This window comes from Nakaseomyces bracarensis (genome assembly GCF_045282275.1).
Source record: "Nakaseomyces bracarensis strain CBM3 chromosome Unknown Scaff8_0, whole genome shotgun sequence".
NCBI classification, from domain to species: domain Eukaryota; kingdom Fungi; phylum Ascomycota; class Saccharomycetes; order Saccharomycetales; family Saccharomycetaceae; genus Nakaseomyces; species Nakaseomyces bracarensis.
Window position 1 is genome coordinate 597,769 of NW_027263969.1, and position 17,975 is coordinate 615,743.

Here is a 17,975-nt window from a genome sequence, read left to right on the forward strand (position 1 = left end):
AAAAAAAATATTACATATGATATTGTGATTTTGCTAAGCTAAAGGACTGTTAACATTAATAAATCACCAAGATATATTAGTATTAGTAGGAGTATTCGAATCTTTAATCCTAAAGAGAAATTAGACCGAAAACGGAGCAGAAAAAGGTCAAAGAACCACGGAGGATATAAATATATTTATCTTTAAGACTGGATCAAGATAAGCGTAATAGGAGGTATAATATTAAAAGAATTTGATTTGTTTGTCTATTGTTTTGTTTTCTTTAATTAATAATATCTGTTTCCCATAAATAAATGGACTTTATAGAGGCCGGAAAACGGAAACGTGCTATCTTTAGACCGCCGTTCAGAATTGGTATCCGGGCACAACTGACTGCGTTAGTCAGTATTGTGGCGTGTTTATCACTGATTATCCTTGCAGTTACCACAGGTGTTTATTTCACATCTAATTACAAGAATCTGCGGTCTGATAGGTTATATATTGCAGCACAACTAAAGTCATCTCAATTAGACCAAACACTAAGTTATCTGTATTACCAGTGCTACTGGGTGGCCTCAAGAGATACTTTACAGAACGCATTAGCAAACTATGTTGCAGGTAACAAAACAGAGGAGAACTGGGCTGACTCGATCAGTGTTATTCAAAAATTTTTAAGTTCCTCGAATTTATTTTACTTGAGCAGAGTCTATGATTACGATTTCAAGACTGTGCTCAATACAACTAACAATGGGACCGGTGACCTAGTACCTAAATATGTGCAGGACCAGCTGTTCCCACTATCTTCTAATTTACCACTGCCATCTTCTTTGATGACGAACGGTATATTAACAGACCCAGTGTTGAACGGCACAGACTATCTAATGTCAATGTCTTTGCCGATCTTTGCCAACCCATCCATTATCTTTTCGGAGTTGAGGGTATATGGGTACATTACAGTGGTAATGTCTGCGGAGGGACTCCGAAGTGTTTTCAACGACACTACAGCATTGGAGAAATCCAATGTAGCTATTGTCTCTGCCCGATATTCAAACTACAGTCGTTTAGATTCCTATCATTTTGTCTTTCCACCTTATGGAGTATCGCCTACAATATTAAATCAAACGTTTCCACTCCGAAATAGTTCTTTCTTAAATGGTGCATTCAAACAAGCTAAAGGTGGATCTCTAAAAAAGACAAAATTTTTCTATACTAAGGATGTAGCTATTGGCTACTATCCATGTTCGTTTAACTTTGTTAATTGGGTAGCGGTTGTTTCGCAAGCAGAATCTGTGTTTTTATCTCCTTCAACAAAATTAACTAAGATTATTAGCGGTACAGTAGTAGGTATTGCTGTGTTCATGTCATTATTAACTCTTCCACTGGCACATTGGGCTGTCAAACCGATTGTGAGATTGCAAAAGGCCACTGAACTTATTGCTGAAGGCAGAGGCCTCCGAACGGCTAATAATGGTTCAAGCAGTCGCGCTGGAAGTAGAACTAGCTCCTTAAAAAAAGACATAAGCGAATTAAATTTTGTTAATAGATTACCACTTGGTGAGAAGAATCGAAACATCGACGATTCTGCTAGTGACAGCAACTACGCAACCGATGGTTCGCTTTCACATGACATGCAATCACAAACATCTCGTCGACATAGTGATACCGATCGATCCTCATCCAGATCACGTTATTTGACTACATCTACCAATCTGACAGAGGCGAGATTACCTGACTATCGAATATTATTTTCTGATGAGTTATCGGATCTAACTAACACGTTCAATGCCATGACCGATGCTTTAGATCAACATTATGCATTACTTGAAGATAGAGTCAGAGCAAGAACCAAACAATTAGAAGCTGCAAAAATCGAAGCTGAAGCTGCTAATGAAGCGAAGACTGTCTTTATTGCAAATATTTCCCATGAATTAAGAACACCATTGAATGGTATATTGGGTATGACAGCTATTTCTATGGAAGAAACTGACATTAGCAAAATAAGAAACAGTTTAAAGTTAATATTCAGATCAGGTGAATTACTACTACATATTTTAACAGAATTACTAACGTTTTCAAAGAATGTTCTGAAAAGAACTTCATTAGAAAAAAGGAATTTTTGTATTACAGATGTCGCCTTGCAAATTAAATCCATCTTTGGGAAAGTTGCAAAGGATCAGCATGTAAGATTATCCATTATACTGTCTCCTAATATTATGAGAACCATGGTATTATGGGGTGACTCCAATAGAATCATTCAAATTGTTATGAACTTGGTCTCAAATGCTCTGAAGTTTACCCCTATAGATGGAAAAGTTGACGTTAGAATTAAGCTTTTAGGAGAGTATGATGAAGAAGCCACTAAAGCTGCTGATTACAAGGAAATACATATCAAAGAAGGTCCACCATTATTAAGCCCTAGTAATGAGGATGTGTCAAAAATACCATTTTCAAGTTCAGAAACGAATTCAACTGCTAGCTCCAAACTAAATGAAAAAGTACTTGATGATGAAGATGATGAAGATGATAATGAACCAGAAGAACATATCGATGATCTATCTTCAGTAGTATCTTCGAGTACAAGTTCATATGACAATGCACTGTTCAATACGCAATTTAAGAAGACACCTGGGTTATATGAGGAGAATAATGATGCTTTAGGAACAGAACTAAAGGAACAAAAAACTTGGGTCTTTGCCATTGAAGTACAAGATACAGGGCCTGGTATTGATCCTAAGCTTCATGAATCTGTTTTTGAACCCTTTGTTCAGGGTGATCAAACTCTATCTCGTCAATACGGTGGTACTGGTTTGGGTCTTTCCATTTGTAGACAGCTGGCTACTATGATGCACGGAACCATGAAATTAGAGTCAGAGGTAGATGTAGGTAGTAAATTTACTTTCACAGTTCCTCTAACACAGACAAGAGTAATTAATTTTGATGATGTTGAAGAACCTTTTGATGATGAATTCAATCCTCAGAGTAAGAAGAACAGACGTGTGAAGTTTAAAGATACTACTCGTAGTTTACGTAGTCGGAAATCAAGAACCAGTGTGGAGAGATTAAACAGTAATTCAACTGAAAAGAAGCTCCCAGAATGCAGCACTCCTTCATTGAAGATTGAAGAAATTAAATCTGAGGAAGAGGAGCCACAGGAAAATGATGATAAGAAAAAGGAGAAGGACAACAGTAGTCCAGAAATTGCGGTAAAGAGTGAATCACAAAAGGAAGATAAGGTCCATCTAGATAGACCCTTCCTGCAAAGCACTGGTACTGCTACTTCTAGTAGAAATGTGCCAACTATGGCTGCTGTCGTTGACAAACACTTCAAGATTCTTGTTGCTGAAGATAACCACGTTAACCAAGAGGTAATCAAACGTATGTTGAACCTCGAAGGTATAGATAATATCGACCTGGCCTGTGATGGCCAAGACGCATTTGATAAGGTAAAAAGTCTTGTTGAGAAAAATGATGCCTATGATCTCATTTTCATGGATGTTCAGATGCCTAAAGTCGATGGTCTGCTATCTACAAAGATGATCCGTAACGACCTTAAATACACAGGCTCTATTGTTGCTCTTACTGCTTTCGCAGATGACAGTAATATCAAAGAGTGCTTAGAAGCTGGTATGAATGGATTCCTATCAAAACCTATTAAGAGACCTAAACTCAAGATGATACTAGAAGAGTATTGCCCTAATTGGAAGGAACTAAAGAAAGAACAGAAGAAAGTAGAAAGTAAATAGGCACCACTCGCATTATTTTTTCTTTCTATGATGCATATCAAACAGACTATATAAAACAGACACATATATTTTGCATTTATATATAACATTTTTTTATTTTTTTTTTTTGACCTTTAATTGTGTTTGATTTACATTTCATACTATATAAATCCGCTTTTAGCACCGACATTTCCAAGGCATCGGTATAATGACACGGCTTCGAGCAAGAAAGCTAACTAAAGCTGGGTTCCATCCGTTTGTCTAGCAAAGCTATTCTTAAGTAAAAACACATATCAAATTAATTAGTATATTTTACTATTGTAACATAGCTCATACCAGATTGTGGAAGGTATCTAATCTGCAGTACTATTTTACTGTCCAGTCTATAAAAAGGTATAAGAGATCAACAATATAGAGTGTTAAGAAAGTTAAAAGAAATAGAGATATGCTAGGGATTGATGGAGATCCACGGGAGGTGAAGAAGGCTGATCCTTTTGACCATATATCATCAGATGAGGGAGAGGTGCCTGATATTCAGAAGGAGCTAGAAATGATTGAGAGGAAGAGGCAGGATCTAATGGATAGATTGAAGGAAAAGAGGAGACGTGAACAGAATAAATTCGTTGACCCAAATCTGAAGGGTATTAATACACGGGGAGATATAGAGGTGCCCCAATCGCCTAAGAAACAAACTGCAAAACCTATGGTAGAGATCGAAATGCCACTAAAGGCCCTAAACTCACAGCACAAACAACAAAAAGAAGTTAATCCGAACGAACTCAAAGTTCAACAAGATGGAACTACTAGTGGTACGACATCCTATTTCCTGAATAAATTTCAAAACTCAAAAATACATGAAAATAAGAAAATCACCAACTACCAAGACATGATGAGTACAAGAATACACACTTTTGGCGGAGCGGATCTCTCATCCTCAAAACCAATTGCTGTTGATGAACTTGAAGAATACTCTAATGTTTGGATTAAGAAGAGATATCTACAAAAGGAAGAACTGAATGAAATTTTACGTGGAATAAAGATTCTTAGGTTAAATAAACTATTTGCCAAAGTGAAACCTCCAAAGTTTTCAGAACCACAGTACTCAAATTGGGCTGTAGTAGGAATAATCAGTGCGAAAGAGGACGTTAAACTAACTAATGCAGCCAAACCGGTAAAATATTTTAAATTTACATTGACAAACTTTCAACACAATCTTGACATTTACCTGTTCGGAAAGAAACCTGTTGAACGGTATTATAACCTTAGAGTCGGTGATGTAATTGCTATATTAAACCCTGAAATACTTCCTTGGAGACCTTCAGGATGTGTTAATGGCATAAAATCTTTCAACTTAAGAATCGGTCATGAATTTCACTGTATACTTGAAATTGCATCCAGTAGAGACATTGGGTGGTGTCCGGTTGTGAACCATGGGCAGAACAAAAAATGTGGTGCTCCAATAAACATCAAGACTGATCGTTGTTGTGAATTTCACCGGGAGATTCAAATGAGAAGTACAGCCTCAAAAAGAATCGAACTTAGTGGCTCCTATGCGCTCGGTGCTCCTACAAAAGTGGGTGTCCAACCTTCTCTATACAAAAATAACGAACATTCAAATAATACAAGAAGAACATCTAGCAATAATCGATTTGTAATTAACAACCAAGGAAAAGCAGAAAAAGAAGTTAGAAAATCAGATCAAGAAGCTCACCATTTTCGAAGTAAGAAAGCTGCAAAGGCTTTCTTTGATGAGAATTTTCAGGATCCTGATATGCTAAATAATCTAGATAGCAAGAGGCGTAAAATAAATGATAACAAACTGGATAAAAGATTAATCAAAGCTTTGGATAGTCGAGATCAGTCGCAATTGAAGGATAAGAAAGAAGTTAAAGATGTGACTGAAAAAACACTACAAACAGGCATTATTCAGAGACTTGGGTTCGATCCTACAAGAGGTCAAATAGCAAAGGTTTTGGACATAACAAGGAACACCGAAACTAATGAAAGAGCGAAACAAAAAGCTGGTCTTATCAGTAACTTAATTAAATATAAGAAGGACAAAATTACTCTTGTGCCTTCTAGAGAAGTCCGATTAGAGCGTAAAGAGAGAAGAGAAAATATATGGAAAAAGCATTTTGGCAAAAATGATAACAGTGACGATAGTGATTTGGAAATTGTTTAAGAGGAGGTTTGAGAGAACAACACCGAGGTAGTAACTATTAGCTGTAAAAGTAACAATTGCATCAAATAATTAATACATTATTAAATATTAAATTATGTAGATAATACTACTAAAAAAATGAAACAAACAATTTTATGAGTAGTTGTGCGTTTAAATAATATTGGCTTTTAAACTACTTTGACCGACAATTCAAGTTGTGAATACGCAATAATTCTCCACAGAGATATAAAGAGCCACAAACTACAAGAGGTCTTTTATTATCAGCACTATCACTATCCAATATTTCTGAAAGCTCTTGAAAAACATCATATAATGAGTTCTTTGCAATGCAGTGGTCAGTCATTTTTGACTTTATGTACTTGCATAGATCATTCGGATCAGTTGGTTGTATCCATGGCATCCCATCAACAGAAGAAAACTTTGTTGTGTATACGTGATCATGGGGTCTCAATAGAGGTGCTAATAACGGATTCAAATTCTTACCCGCTGTCACTGCAATTATAAATGTCAATGGCTTATCACCATAGGTTTTACGCAAATGTTTCGATAGTTCTACAGCAGCACTACCATTGTGAGCACCATCAATAAGAACAGGAAACATTTTTTTATTTCTTTCATCACCTTTAGACTGTATAAAACAAAATTCAAGATCATGTAATCTTCCTGGCCATTGAACAGTATTTAAACCTTTCATTAATTCCTCATTAGTAACATTAATATATCTTGACCTTTGTAATTGGTCTAGAATAGATAGGGCAACCCTTAAATTAAAAATTTGATATTCACCATTCAAAGGAAGTTTACCGTTAAATTCCAGGATTCCCCATGCAACAGTGCGAACTTCGTGAGTATCCATAGATCCATCGGTTATCAATAACTTACAACTCATAGTTGTGCAGTGTTCCCGCACTGTGTCAATAACAATTTTATCATTAGAGCCGTCGACCACAGCGCATTCTACACCTTCAGTTACAATCCCAACCTTCTCTCTAGCAATTTCTTCCAAAGTGTTCCCCAAAAAACTTTCATGATCCAGACCAATCTTAGTTATACCGCAACACAGCTTCCTAGCTCCGGGAATAACATTTGTAGCATCCTCTCTTCCACCTAGCCCAACTTCTATAACGCACCAATGACATTCCATCTCTTTGAAATACTGAACCGCAGCACATGTCAATAATTCAAACTCAGTGCAACTCAATTGATGTTCTTGATTCACTTTATCGAGCTTTTCTCTGATAGATAGGTAACGTGAGTTAGGTATTGGTACATTGTCCACTGAAATCGACTCTGTAACATGAACTAAATGCGGCGTTGTGAACTTCCCAACTCTGTTTTGCGTTTTCTGTTGTGCTAACACTGATGATAGGTACGTGCATACTGATCCTTTACCATTTGTGCCCGCGATATGAAGCACCTTGAGGTACTGTTGTGGATTTCCTATATGCGAAAGCAGACTACTAACCCTTCCAAGACCCAACCTAATTGACATACTTCTTTTTTATTTTACCATTGGCAGATTTCCCTACTTTAATGAAGCATTAAACTTATTTATACCCTATATAAATATGTGATTTAAAGCTTATATAAGTACTAATAATTGTGCTAAAGAATTGAAGTGAAGAAAGGAAAAAAAATAGAATAAGAATCACATGGAGCCCACCACAATCTCAGTGTGAGAGTTAAGGTTCTAGGATTTTTTTTCTTTTTTCTAGTTTTCATTCCTCATGGTACTTCAATCTCGAACTAACCTAGAATCGTATTAGTATTATATGGGTATTCGGTGGGATACATCAATTAATACCATATATACACATCTAAATAACATCTCGAATGACGGTGATGTCTCGTGTAGGTTTTTCTTCGATGAGGCCACACTCATAATTTTTTTTTCACCAGTTCCGAGCCGTATTCTTCAATAAGTAAATAGTATATAAATATAAGGTAATATCAATATATAGAACAAACAGAAAAACAACAACAGCCTGTTCAATTGGCTTAAGTTAGATATATAAAAAAAAATGGAACAGCCTCAATATGTAAAGGAGAGACTGGACAGTCTTGCCGAGATAGATAACAAACTATGTTCTATGTTACAAGAAGCATCACAGGTGGTGTTTACTTATAACGAGGTTCTACACGGGAACGACACTCTCAAACAGCAGTTCCAGGACCACGTCTCGACTTTCTACTCTACATTGGATAATACCACTGCCCAGTTGAAACAAGAGATACAATTACTAGACGAAAATATCGGGACCCGTTTACTCCCGATCAACGTCAACAAAAAGGCTCTCGGCCAAGATGATGACAAGTTAAAGGAACAAATGGAAACATTGAAAGAGAAATTAGACCAATGAAACCCTTCTCCCCCTCTCCCCTCTACCAACAATCAAAGCATACCACCTCATATTAGATAAGCCCTTTTTCACAAACATCTTAAATACTTAGTGCTTTTGTATATAGTAATGATATAATGCTTTTGTTCCCCGAATTCTAGAATTTCGAGAAAAATGCATAGAAGCAAATCATCTCTTTTCTTTTTCTTCTCTTTTTATTCCTTCCCTTTCCACGGAACCGTCCAATGCCCTATTGTTTCCATAGCAACCAGTTTTGCCTACAACCATTTTGCTATGGCTGCCCTCACGATACAAACAAACACTCACGATAGAACAAACACCCCCCCCCACCACCTTGATAAAAAGAAAGAAAGAAAAGTAGAGAAGCCAATCGTGAATGCATCAGGTTCCACGGAAACATTTGTTGAATAGCAACATCCAGGGCTTGAACGGAGACTTCAGAGGTATCAACACTTATTTTGAAATACCTGTTCTTTATTGTAAACATATCATAAATAATAAAAAAGAAAGAAAGAAATAGAGTGGGAAGACTAAGGATAAGGAAAAAAAAAAATTAAACTTGGAGAAGTTTTAAATTAATATAAATATAGACAACTATTTCTTATTCTCTAGGATAAGAGTATCATTGTAAAACCAAACTTAAACACGATACAAACAAACAAACAAAAAAACTATGTTGAGGTATACACCATTAGATGAAATTGAGGCCAAATTGGAGTTATCCAAGGATTACTTCCTTACGAAGCAACGCGAATTGAGTAAGCACAGAAATGTAAGGAAAGAAGATGTGAGACAACGTACAATGTGGCTTAAGAAACTGTATTGGAGTGTAAAGGACCACGAAGAGCAATTTGTGGATGCTCTGTATCAGGATTTCCACAGGTCTCCGCTTGAAAGTGTTTCTTTTGAGTATATGAAATTGCTAGGTGATATTCTACACCTAATAGAAGGGGTGCCAAAATGGATTAAACCTAGAAAGGTGAAGGATAACTCACCAGCCTTCATGTTTGGTAAGATTCGCGTAGAGAAGATTGCTAGAGGTAGTGTTCTCGTGGTTGCTCCTTTCAACTTCCCTATTATGTTAGCTCTTACTCCAGTTGCCATTGCGCTGGCTTCTGGTAACAGTGTCATCTTGAAACCCAGCGAACAGACTCCTAACTGTGCTTTGTTTATGGAGGAAATTATTAGGGCTTGTGAGTTCCCAGAAGGTTTGGTACAAGTTGTACAAGGTGCTGTTGAAGAGACTCAAAAATTAGTTAGATCTCCTACATTGGATATGATATTTTATACTGGTTCACCAAGGGTCGGATCTCTTATTGCACAGGATGCTGCGAAGAACTTGACTCCTTGCGTGCTAGAACTTGGTGGTAAGTCGCCTACTTTCGTGACTGAACATCTAAACAGAAAGAATTTGAGGACCGCTTTGAAACGTATTTTCTTTGGTGCATTTGGTAATTCTGGACAGATATGTGTCTCTCCAGATTATGTCTTGATGCATGAGTCTCTATATGAAGAAGCTGTACAGGAGGCCAGGATTTTGATGAAGGAATTATTCCCACAGCTTGACGAACATACGGAGTATACACACATGATTCACGAGGCAGCTTACAATAGGACTGTTAAGAAATTAGAGAATAGCCAAGGTAGGAAAATATCTGCTGTTGACTGTTCAATGATTGATAAAATGGGTAAGTTGTTGATTCCACCTACGATTGTCTTTGATGTAGAATGGGATGATCCACTAATGCAAGAAGAAAACTTTGCCCCTGTCTTGCCTATCATAAAGTACAGCAATTTAGATAGTGCATTGGATAAGATCTTGGCTACCCACGATACCCCTCTTGTTCAGTACATTTTCTCTGAAAATGATCACGAAATTGAACAAATTCTAACTAGACTAAGATCTGGTGACTGTATTATTGGAGACACAATGATACATGTAGGTATCAAGGATATCCCATTTGGTGGTATTGGTCAATCTGGTTACGGTAATTATGGTGGTATTTATGGTTTCGATGCATTCACACACGACAGAGTTATACTAAAACAACCATATTGGGTTGATATATTACTACAGATGAGATATCCACCTTTCAACAAGAAGAAATTGGGAATGATGAAACTTGCTCTGGGCAAAAGACCTTGGTTTGACAGAGACGGTAAGGATCATATGTCTTTACAGACTATTGCATTGATGGCTGCCAGTGTTACAGGTTTGGCTGTTCTGTATAAGATAATTACCGATTCCTCCCAGTAGTTTTTTATTATAAATACGAAGAAGAGAAATTATGGTACCTTATAAATTAAATCGAAGCAAATTCTATCAATACACAAATTCTTTATAATTTTATTTCTATTCTTTTTGCTAAAATGTTATAAATGCTGTCACGATTCTGTCATGTTAAGTAATTTCAGTCTAAAAAATATGTCATAGCTACTAAGGCTATAGAATGTTTGTACTGTATAATCTCTTTTTTTTTTAAAGCTTACAAATTTAGTTTACATATCTTTTAATTATATGATGTTCACAAAATTTTAAGAACTACCAATCGTCATCATTATCGCTTGTAGCATCACCTTCATCATCACTTTCAACTCTCATTTTATTAGCTCTAGCAGCCAGCGCAGAAGCTAAACCTTCACCAAAGGAAGCGGCAACAGGGGTTGGGCTTGGTTCATTTTGAGTGGCAGTATTTGCTTGGATACTAGGTTGAGTATTTGTTGTAAATGATTGTGAAGCAGCTGGAGCTGGTGGTGCAGGAGTTGCAGACCCTTTGTGCTCAGTCATATAGGAGGTTGGTACCCAACCAGATTTTGAACCGTCTAGTGTTTTAGCGAGAGACCAACCACTCGGTTCTTGTTGGGTGATATAGACGACATCACCCTTTTTCAAAGGTAGCTCGCTAGGATTACCAGAGCCTGGGAAGTCATAGGCAGCCTCAAATTTTGGTTCGGAAGATTGCATTGGTGGAGGTGGTGGAGGTGGTGGGATAGAAGAGCCACCATTGGTTGTCTGGGCAGAAGGTTGAGCAGCTGGTTGTGGAGTGGTTTGAACTGCTGGTTGAGAAACAGCTGCTGGTTGAGGCACAGGTTTTCTATTTGCAGGCGGAGCGGGTTGTTTTTTAGCGCCTGGTGGAGGTGGGGCAGGTTTCTTTCCACCTCTAGATACAGGAGCAGAGGGTTTTGAACCATTGGCAATTTGTGGTGGAACTGGGGCGGGTTTTTTGGTTGTAGTAGTACTAGTTCTAGCAGGAGCTAGAGTCCTGTGTGTAGTTGCCGTGTTAGCGGTAGCAGATCCTAATGTGCTCTTCTTTTGAGGTTTCTTCTTTGATTTTGAGTTTGCTGGGTTACCTCTGCGAACAAAAATAGTACTCGATTTATATAAATCACTATATTTTGGAGCTGTATCGCTTATTTGACATTTCACTGAATGCATCTTCGACGGTTTCTTTTGGTAATCAAGAGTTGGTCCAACCTTAATTTGGATTTTATCATTCAACATTTTCAAATGTGTTATCAATTCAGTCTTAAAGGATAGATTGATTAATGGGTCTGGCAGTGAGGAGTTGGCTAATACTACACCTACCCAGTCATCTTGTAAATTAGTTAAGCTTAACTGAATAATGGAATTGATATTAATTTTATATTCAGCAGTGTACTGCATAGCATTTTGTACTCTAACTTGACCAATAATGTAGAATGCGGTAGGAGATAGTATGAATGTTTTTTTGAGACGTTGCGCAGATCTACCAAATTTGGAATGTAGGGCTTCACCATGGAAAGAAAAAATAACCTTTTCTTGGATTCCAGCTTGTCTCTTGATATATGCACCCTTTGATTTAGATTCATTGCATGACAAATAATCACCCATAAATGCACGATAACCGAGAAGGGACATAGACCTTCTTTCCTTTCTGCCACCCAATAATTTAGTACCGTAATCACGTACTTGCTCAAATTTATTACCTTCTTTACGCTCCTTTATAGTACGCTGTATTTTAATAGCAGCATCAATTCTTCTCTGCAAGTATCTTCTCCAAGCACGTTGGATTCTAGCAGCCATATTATGCCAGAATTTATCTCTCATGTTTTCCAATGCAAATAATGTCTCTGGTGTCTTGATAAATACCTGCGTTACACCCAATTGGTATTCTTTATCTGGAATCATTGCATCCTGTAAAATTAGTTTAACAGCTTCAAGTGTTTCACCCGTCCATGTATAATCACCAGCATAAGAACAACGTGGAGATAATAGATAGAATCTTTCAACAAACTTATCAAAGCCTTGTCTATAGGCAAAACCTGCTCTTCTAATACGGACATTTTCTTGTAAACCGAGATATTTAACTTGATGTAGAACTTGATGGTCATCATAATCATTTGGTGATTTGGTTTGATTTGGTTTGATCGTTCTGATATATGAAGGTTGTGCTTTTGACAACGTCTCGACTAATTCATTAGCACTTTTAATAATCTTATCACCAGCAGTTGGTGGTCTCTTTTTGTTATCTCTATCGACTTGGTTTGGGAAAAGAGTTGTCAAGAATGGATTAGTAGTTGTACCAACTAATTCGACTAAATCCTTTTGTAATTGGTCCTTATTCTTGTCTGTGATCCCCAAGACATCATAAGTTACATCACCGGCATAATGCTTAATCACGAACTTGTTCTGTCTTAATTCGAAATGAGGGTTAGAGCTAAATAGGTTTAGTCTTTGAGCAAAAGCTTGGTCTGCTGCTGAAGAGTCAGCATGGGCTGTAGCGACAGAATCGTTCATGGCCGCAAAAATACCTGGTGGTCTCCTTGCTTCAATCAAATCGCACACAACTTTGTTATCAAAGTATTTAATTGGAGTCCATTGAATTTGTTCCTTTTCATATGTTTCTTGCTCACTCTTCAGAGTCAATTGAATAAAAATTTGCTGTAGTTTCTCATTAACGTAATTAATACAAATTTGTTCGAAAGAATTATGCTCAAAAATTTCAAAACCGTAAATATCAAGAATACCAATAGATTTATCAGCACCAGGGAAGGCTTGCAATGAAATATTAACTCTATCCACAATCCAATCGAAAAGGTTGTTATAGATAGCTTTGGCCAATGCGTCCCTGACTGCAGTTGCTTGCACAATATTTAAAGGAACATGATACACAGACCCTCTTTTCATACCGTGGTTCGTCTCAACAATTCTTTCTACTAGAGATTTCGTTAGAGAAGGAGAATCGATTTGTAATAAGTAAGCGACAAAGTCAGTAACTGAGGTATCTCTTACTTGAGCATTACCTTCTTCATTCTCAATAAAAGATATGTTACCGATCCATAAGATCGCAGCTAGCATTCTGAAAATCTGGTCTTGTTCGTCTTGTGATAGACCGATAATTTGCATTGCCTTTAGGGTTTCTTGAAAATCTTTCACATCATCAATTGTGTCTACACTAGTACATTTAGAAGCCGATGTATAAACGTATTGCTCTGGTAATTGAACACCAAATGACTGTCTATAGCTTTCAGGTGCACCTTTAGTAAATTGGTAGAAAATATGGAAATTTCTCTCGTTGGTAATCTGACTTACTACTCTCTGCTTTTCCAATAGATAATTAGTAATATTACCGGCACAAGGTTCGAATTGAGAGTTGAATTTAATTTCCAGGTACTTACCATGTCTGGACGAGTTATTATTTCTCAGTGTCTTAGCACAACCAAAAGATTCTAAAAGTGGATTTGTTGCAAGCACCATATCTTTGATTTTTCCAATAGACTCCGAATGTGTAGAAGATGTAGCTGCGATATACTCCATAATCTTCTTGGCAGCCTCGGTTTTACCTGCACCGGATTCACCAGAAATAATAACACACTGATTCTCGTTATATGCCTTCAGGTTATAGTACATGGACTCGGCAATTGCATACACATGTGGTGGCACTTCCAATCTGTTCTTACCTTGGTATGATTGCATAATCGCTTCTGTGTAAATCCCTAAATCACGGAACGGGTTGACACTGATCAGCACATGACCAATGTAAGTATAGATAGAACCATTCAAAAATCTCTTCTTCAAATTGTCATTAATAGATTCATCAGATATCGTTGTCAGTAAAGTTAAATCCGATACACCTACTTCTTTTTTCTTCGAGGATTCAAAAGTGGCTTTCTTAATCTTCCCACCCTTTTTAGGAGGCTCCTGTTGGGTCTTATTACGGGCACCACGTTTCAGTAAAGCCATAGTCAAGTTTAAATATAATTATACCGTATACCTTGCCCCGTTAATTGTTTCCTTCCTTTAGCAAAAAACACACTTCTTTTGTATGAATAAAAAACAATTCTGGATTCCTGGAAAGTAATGGGAAATCCTTTTAGTTAGCGTCTTTGTTTAGCTTTCCCTTATTGATTTAATTGAACAGAAAACCGCTGTAAGCTTAACAGTTATGATAATGTGATAATGCCAATAGGGGCTATTGCTATAGGATCCTATAATTATATTTAAGTTTTAAATTTTTTGGGAAAAACCCAGCTTCCTTTTTTATGGTCGCCCACCGAAGACTGAAAAAGTAAAAAAAAAGTTACAGCTCACGATGTTAGCATATTGAACAATTAAAGGATTCAATATTATATTTTACATGAACTATAGATGATAATAGGATTATAATTTAACATAATGCTGATATATTTTTATTAAAGGAATTTTTTTGGGTTATAAATATGTATTCTGTTTCACTATTTTCATGGAGAAAATGTAAGTAAAGAGTAACAAAAGTCTGAGTTATTCTTTTTTCGAAAGGAAAAAAAAAAATTATTATAAAAGGGGGATGATCAATTGATATTTGTACATGTTTTTGAGTCTATTCCTTTAGACTAATTCACCTCCAATACAACTTGAATATAGGGAGGAGTTTGAAAGAAGAAAAAAAATGGAGATACTTTTTTTTATAAAAAAAAAAGATAAGTTAAAATGAATAATAAAGATGGTGGGAGGGGAGATCAAAGCCTATTTTATTAATGCTTACCACCAGTACGTTTGAAACGTAGTTCGTTTTGTTCCTTTTCCATTTCAGGATCATAGTTTATGAATTCATGTAGACCCTTACCAGCTGGGACCATAGGTAAGACTGGAACCTTCTTTTCAACTTCGACTTCTAGCAACACTGGACCGTCGTAGTTAACAAATTCGTGTAGAGTTTTATCCAAGTCAGCTTGTTTGCTGACTCTCATACCTTTCATACCCATTGCCTCCGCAAGTTTTACGAAATCTGGGTTCAATTGATGTGTGTGAGAGTAACGGTGTTCGTAGAATAATGATTGCCACTGTGTAACCATACCTTGTTCCTCGTTATTTAGAATGAAGATTTTAACTGGAGTACCAGCTTGAACAGCGGAACTCAATTCTTGTAAGGACATGTTGAAAGATGCATCACCATCGATGTCGATGACCAAAGCGTCTGGCTTAGCAACCTGAGCTCCGATGGCAGATGGTAGACCGAAACCCATGGTACCTAGACCACCAGAGGTGACGAAAGTACGAGGGTGCTTCCAGGTCCAGTGTTGAGCGGCCCACATTTGATGTTGACCAACACCAGTGGTGACAATAACCTCCTTACCAGTGGCATTGGCTATCTTGGACAACTTGTTAATGGCTGTCTGTGGTTTTATCTTGGAGCCTTCGCTCTCACGCATATAATCGTATGGGTACTCTTGCTTCCACTTATTGATCATGTTGAACCATTCAGCTCTCTCTTTAACTGGGAATACCAATGGGATCATCTTGGATAGGTTAGTAGCAGCATCACCTTCCACCGCTATTTGAGCCTCAACAACCTTGTTTATGTTCTTTGGGGTGATCTCGAAGTGGACGATACCACCTCTGCCTTCAAGGGCAGCCTTTCTAGCCTCTGGGGCGAACTTGGTGATGTTACCGGTGACACGGTCATCGAATCTAGCACCAATTGCTATAATAAGGTCGGCGTTTTGAATAGCTAAGTTGGCGGTTGCGCTACCGTGCATACCCAACATGTCTAGAGATTTTGGGTCTTCTTGGTCGAAAGCACCAAGACCTTGTAGAGAGGTTGTTACTGGGATTTGAGCACGTTCACTTAGTTCCTTTAGCAATCTTGGGCCGTCGACGTTGTTTAGGATACCACCACCTACGTAGAGCACTGGTTTCTTAGCGATGTTTAACAAGTCAGCAGACTTCTTGATGTTTTCAACAACGTATTGGTCCTGTACACCAGCGGTCAATTGTTGTAGTGCGTTTGATGGTAGAGTGGTTTTAACTGGGATAGGGTCTCTTAGGATAGCTGCGGTGACATCCTTAGGCAAGTCTACTAAGACTGGGCCTGGTCTTCCGCTCATCGCTATTTGGAAGGCCTCGTTAATACGTAGAGGCAACTCGGCGACGTTCTTCACCATGACGTTCCACTTGGTACATGACCTGGAGATACCGACGACATCAGCCTCTTGGAAAGCATCTGTACCGATAGCAGATGTGGGCACCTGACCAGTGAAGACGACCATTGGGATACCATCCGCTAGCGCATCGGCCATTGGGGTCACGACGTTAGTAGCACCTGGACCGGAGGTCACCAGGACCACACCAGGCTTACCAGAGGCCCTAGAGTAACCTTCAGCCATATGGCCAGCACCTTGTTCGTGTCTAGGCAAGACAAACTTGAACTTATCAGAGTTGTAGATGGCGTCGTATACTGGCAAGATCGCACCACCTGGGTACCCAAACACAGTGTCCACATTATTTCTGGCCATCATCTCGTTGAAGATCTGTCCACCGGTCAACCCTACAAACGAGTTATCCATCTTCTGCGCTACGTTCTTCAACTGGTGAGATATCTTCGCATTGACACCACGACGTGACACATCCTCCATATCGAAACTTGGTGCAGGCTCTGGCCTAGGCACCGCCTTGGCGGTGCTAGCGGCATGAGCCGAAGCCGCAGCAGCAGCACCCGCATAACACCTTATATATGGAACATTCCTCCGTACAGCCTGCTTCAACCCAGCTCTAATCATCCTTTTTGCTTTATTAATTATTTTATCTTTAATAACTTCAAAGTTATTTCTTATAGATTCTGGAAAAGATTAATAATTGTTTCAGAAAGTGAGTTAGGTAACTACTTTTTATAAGAAGTGTGTAAAAAAAAAAAAATTAATTGAAAATTGGAAAAATTGGAAAAATTGGAAAAATACACCACTATGAGATGAGTCAGGTCGATCTTTTCTCAAGCAGAGAGACACACAGAGAGACAGAGACAGAGCTTTGCGTCTTTAAACCGACTTCACGCTGCACACCGCCAACGAAAAACAATTAAAAATTAAAAAAAAAATTTTCTTTCTCCTCTGCCTCTGCGTGCTTCTCTGTGAGAAATCACAGAAACTCTCTAGAATTGCTAATACTGAGCGACCAAAGAAAGAAAGTCCCTCCCGGTACCGGTCTGTATATCTCTGTGTACGATGCTTCGAAGGGGAAAAAAAAAAAGGAACCTAAAAGGAATCGGTGATTATACTCCGATACACGCCGTTAAAGACGATGTACCATGCTACGAGCCATGTGAGTGTGCTCGTATATTAAGATTAGGACAAAAGAAAAAGAAAGAGTGAGAAAAAGAAACGGTTGTTGTAATTTAAAAAAACTCCGAAATTTTTATCCGTATTAAAGTATATGGCTATTTAAATAAATGTGCTAGATAGTTTGATATTTTTTTTTAGTAATATTTTTTTTTTGTA

At 37.8% G+C, this 17,975-nt stretch overlaps 7 protein-coding genes across 7 annotated transcripts; 4 read left to right on the plus strand and 3 right to left on the minus strand.

Moving 5' to 3' along the window:
• Positions 1-293: 293 nt before the first annotated feature.
• Positions 294-3,722, plus strand: SLN1 (histidine kinase; the record flags this gene model as incomplete). Its single annotated transcript, XM_071052291.1, has 1 exon — positions 294-3,722. One exon carries the CDS (start codon positions 294-296, stop codon positions 3,720-3,722), a length of 3,429 nt encoding a protein of 1,142 aa, XP_070906912.1.
• A 424-nt stretch (positions 3,723-4,146) lies between these two features.
• On the plus strand, positions 4,147-5,883 carry MCM10 (Mcm10p; the record flags this gene model as incomplete). Its single annotated transcript, XM_071052292.1, has 1 exon — positions 4,147-5,883. The coding sequence occupies one exon, from the start codon at positions 4,147-4,149 to the stop codon at positions 5,881-5,883; it is 1,737 nt and encodes a 578-aa protein (XP_070906913.1).
• A 172-nt stretch (positions 5,884-6,055) lies between these two features.
• On the minus strand, positions 6,056-7,375 carry FOL3 (dihydrofolate synthase; the record flags this gene model as incomplete). The annotated part of the gene is made up of 1 exon (XM_071052293.1): positions 6,056-7,375. One exon carries the CDS (start codon positions 7,373-7,375, stop codon positions 6,056-6,058), a length of 1,320 nt encoding a protein of 439 aa, XP_070906914.1.
• Positions 7,376-7,904: 529 nt separating this feature from the next.
• MED11 (Med11p) lies at positions 7,905-8,243 on the plus strand (the record flags this gene model as incomplete). Its single annotated transcript, XM_071052294.1, has 1 exon — positions 7,905-8,243. One exon carries the CDS (start codon positions 7,905-7,907, stop codon positions 8,241-8,243), a length of 339 nt encoding a protein of 112 aa, XP_070906915.1.
• A 673-nt stretch (positions 8,244-8,916) lies between these two features.
• Positions 8,917-10,500, plus strand: HFD1 (hexadecenal dehydrogenase; the record flags this gene model as incomplete). Its single annotated transcript, XM_071052295.1, has 1 exon — positions 8,917-10,500. The coding sequence occupies one exon, from the start codon at positions 8,917-8,919 to the stop codon at positions 10,498-10,500; it is 1,584 nt and encodes a 527-aa protein (XP_070906916.1).
• Positions 10,501-10,785: 285 nt separating this feature from the next.
• On the minus strand, positions 10,786-14,466 carry MYO5 (myosin 5; the record flags this gene model as incomplete). Its single annotated transcript, XM_071052296.1, has 1 exon — positions 10,786-14,466. The coding sequence occupies one exon, from the start codon at positions 14,464-14,466 to the stop codon at positions 10,786-10,788; it is 3,681 nt and encodes a 1,226-aa protein (XP_070906917.1).
• A 770-nt stretch (positions 14,467-15,236) lies between these two features.
• On the minus strand, positions 15,237-17,261 carry ILV2 (acetolactate synthase catalytic subunit; the record flags this gene model as incomplete). Its single annotated transcript, XM_071052297.1, has 1 exon — positions 15,237-17,261. One exon carries the CDS (start codon positions 17,259-17,261, stop codon positions 15,237-15,239), a length of 2,025 nt encoding a protein of 674 aa, XP_070906918.1.
• Positions 17,262-17,975: the final 714 nt, after the last annotated feature.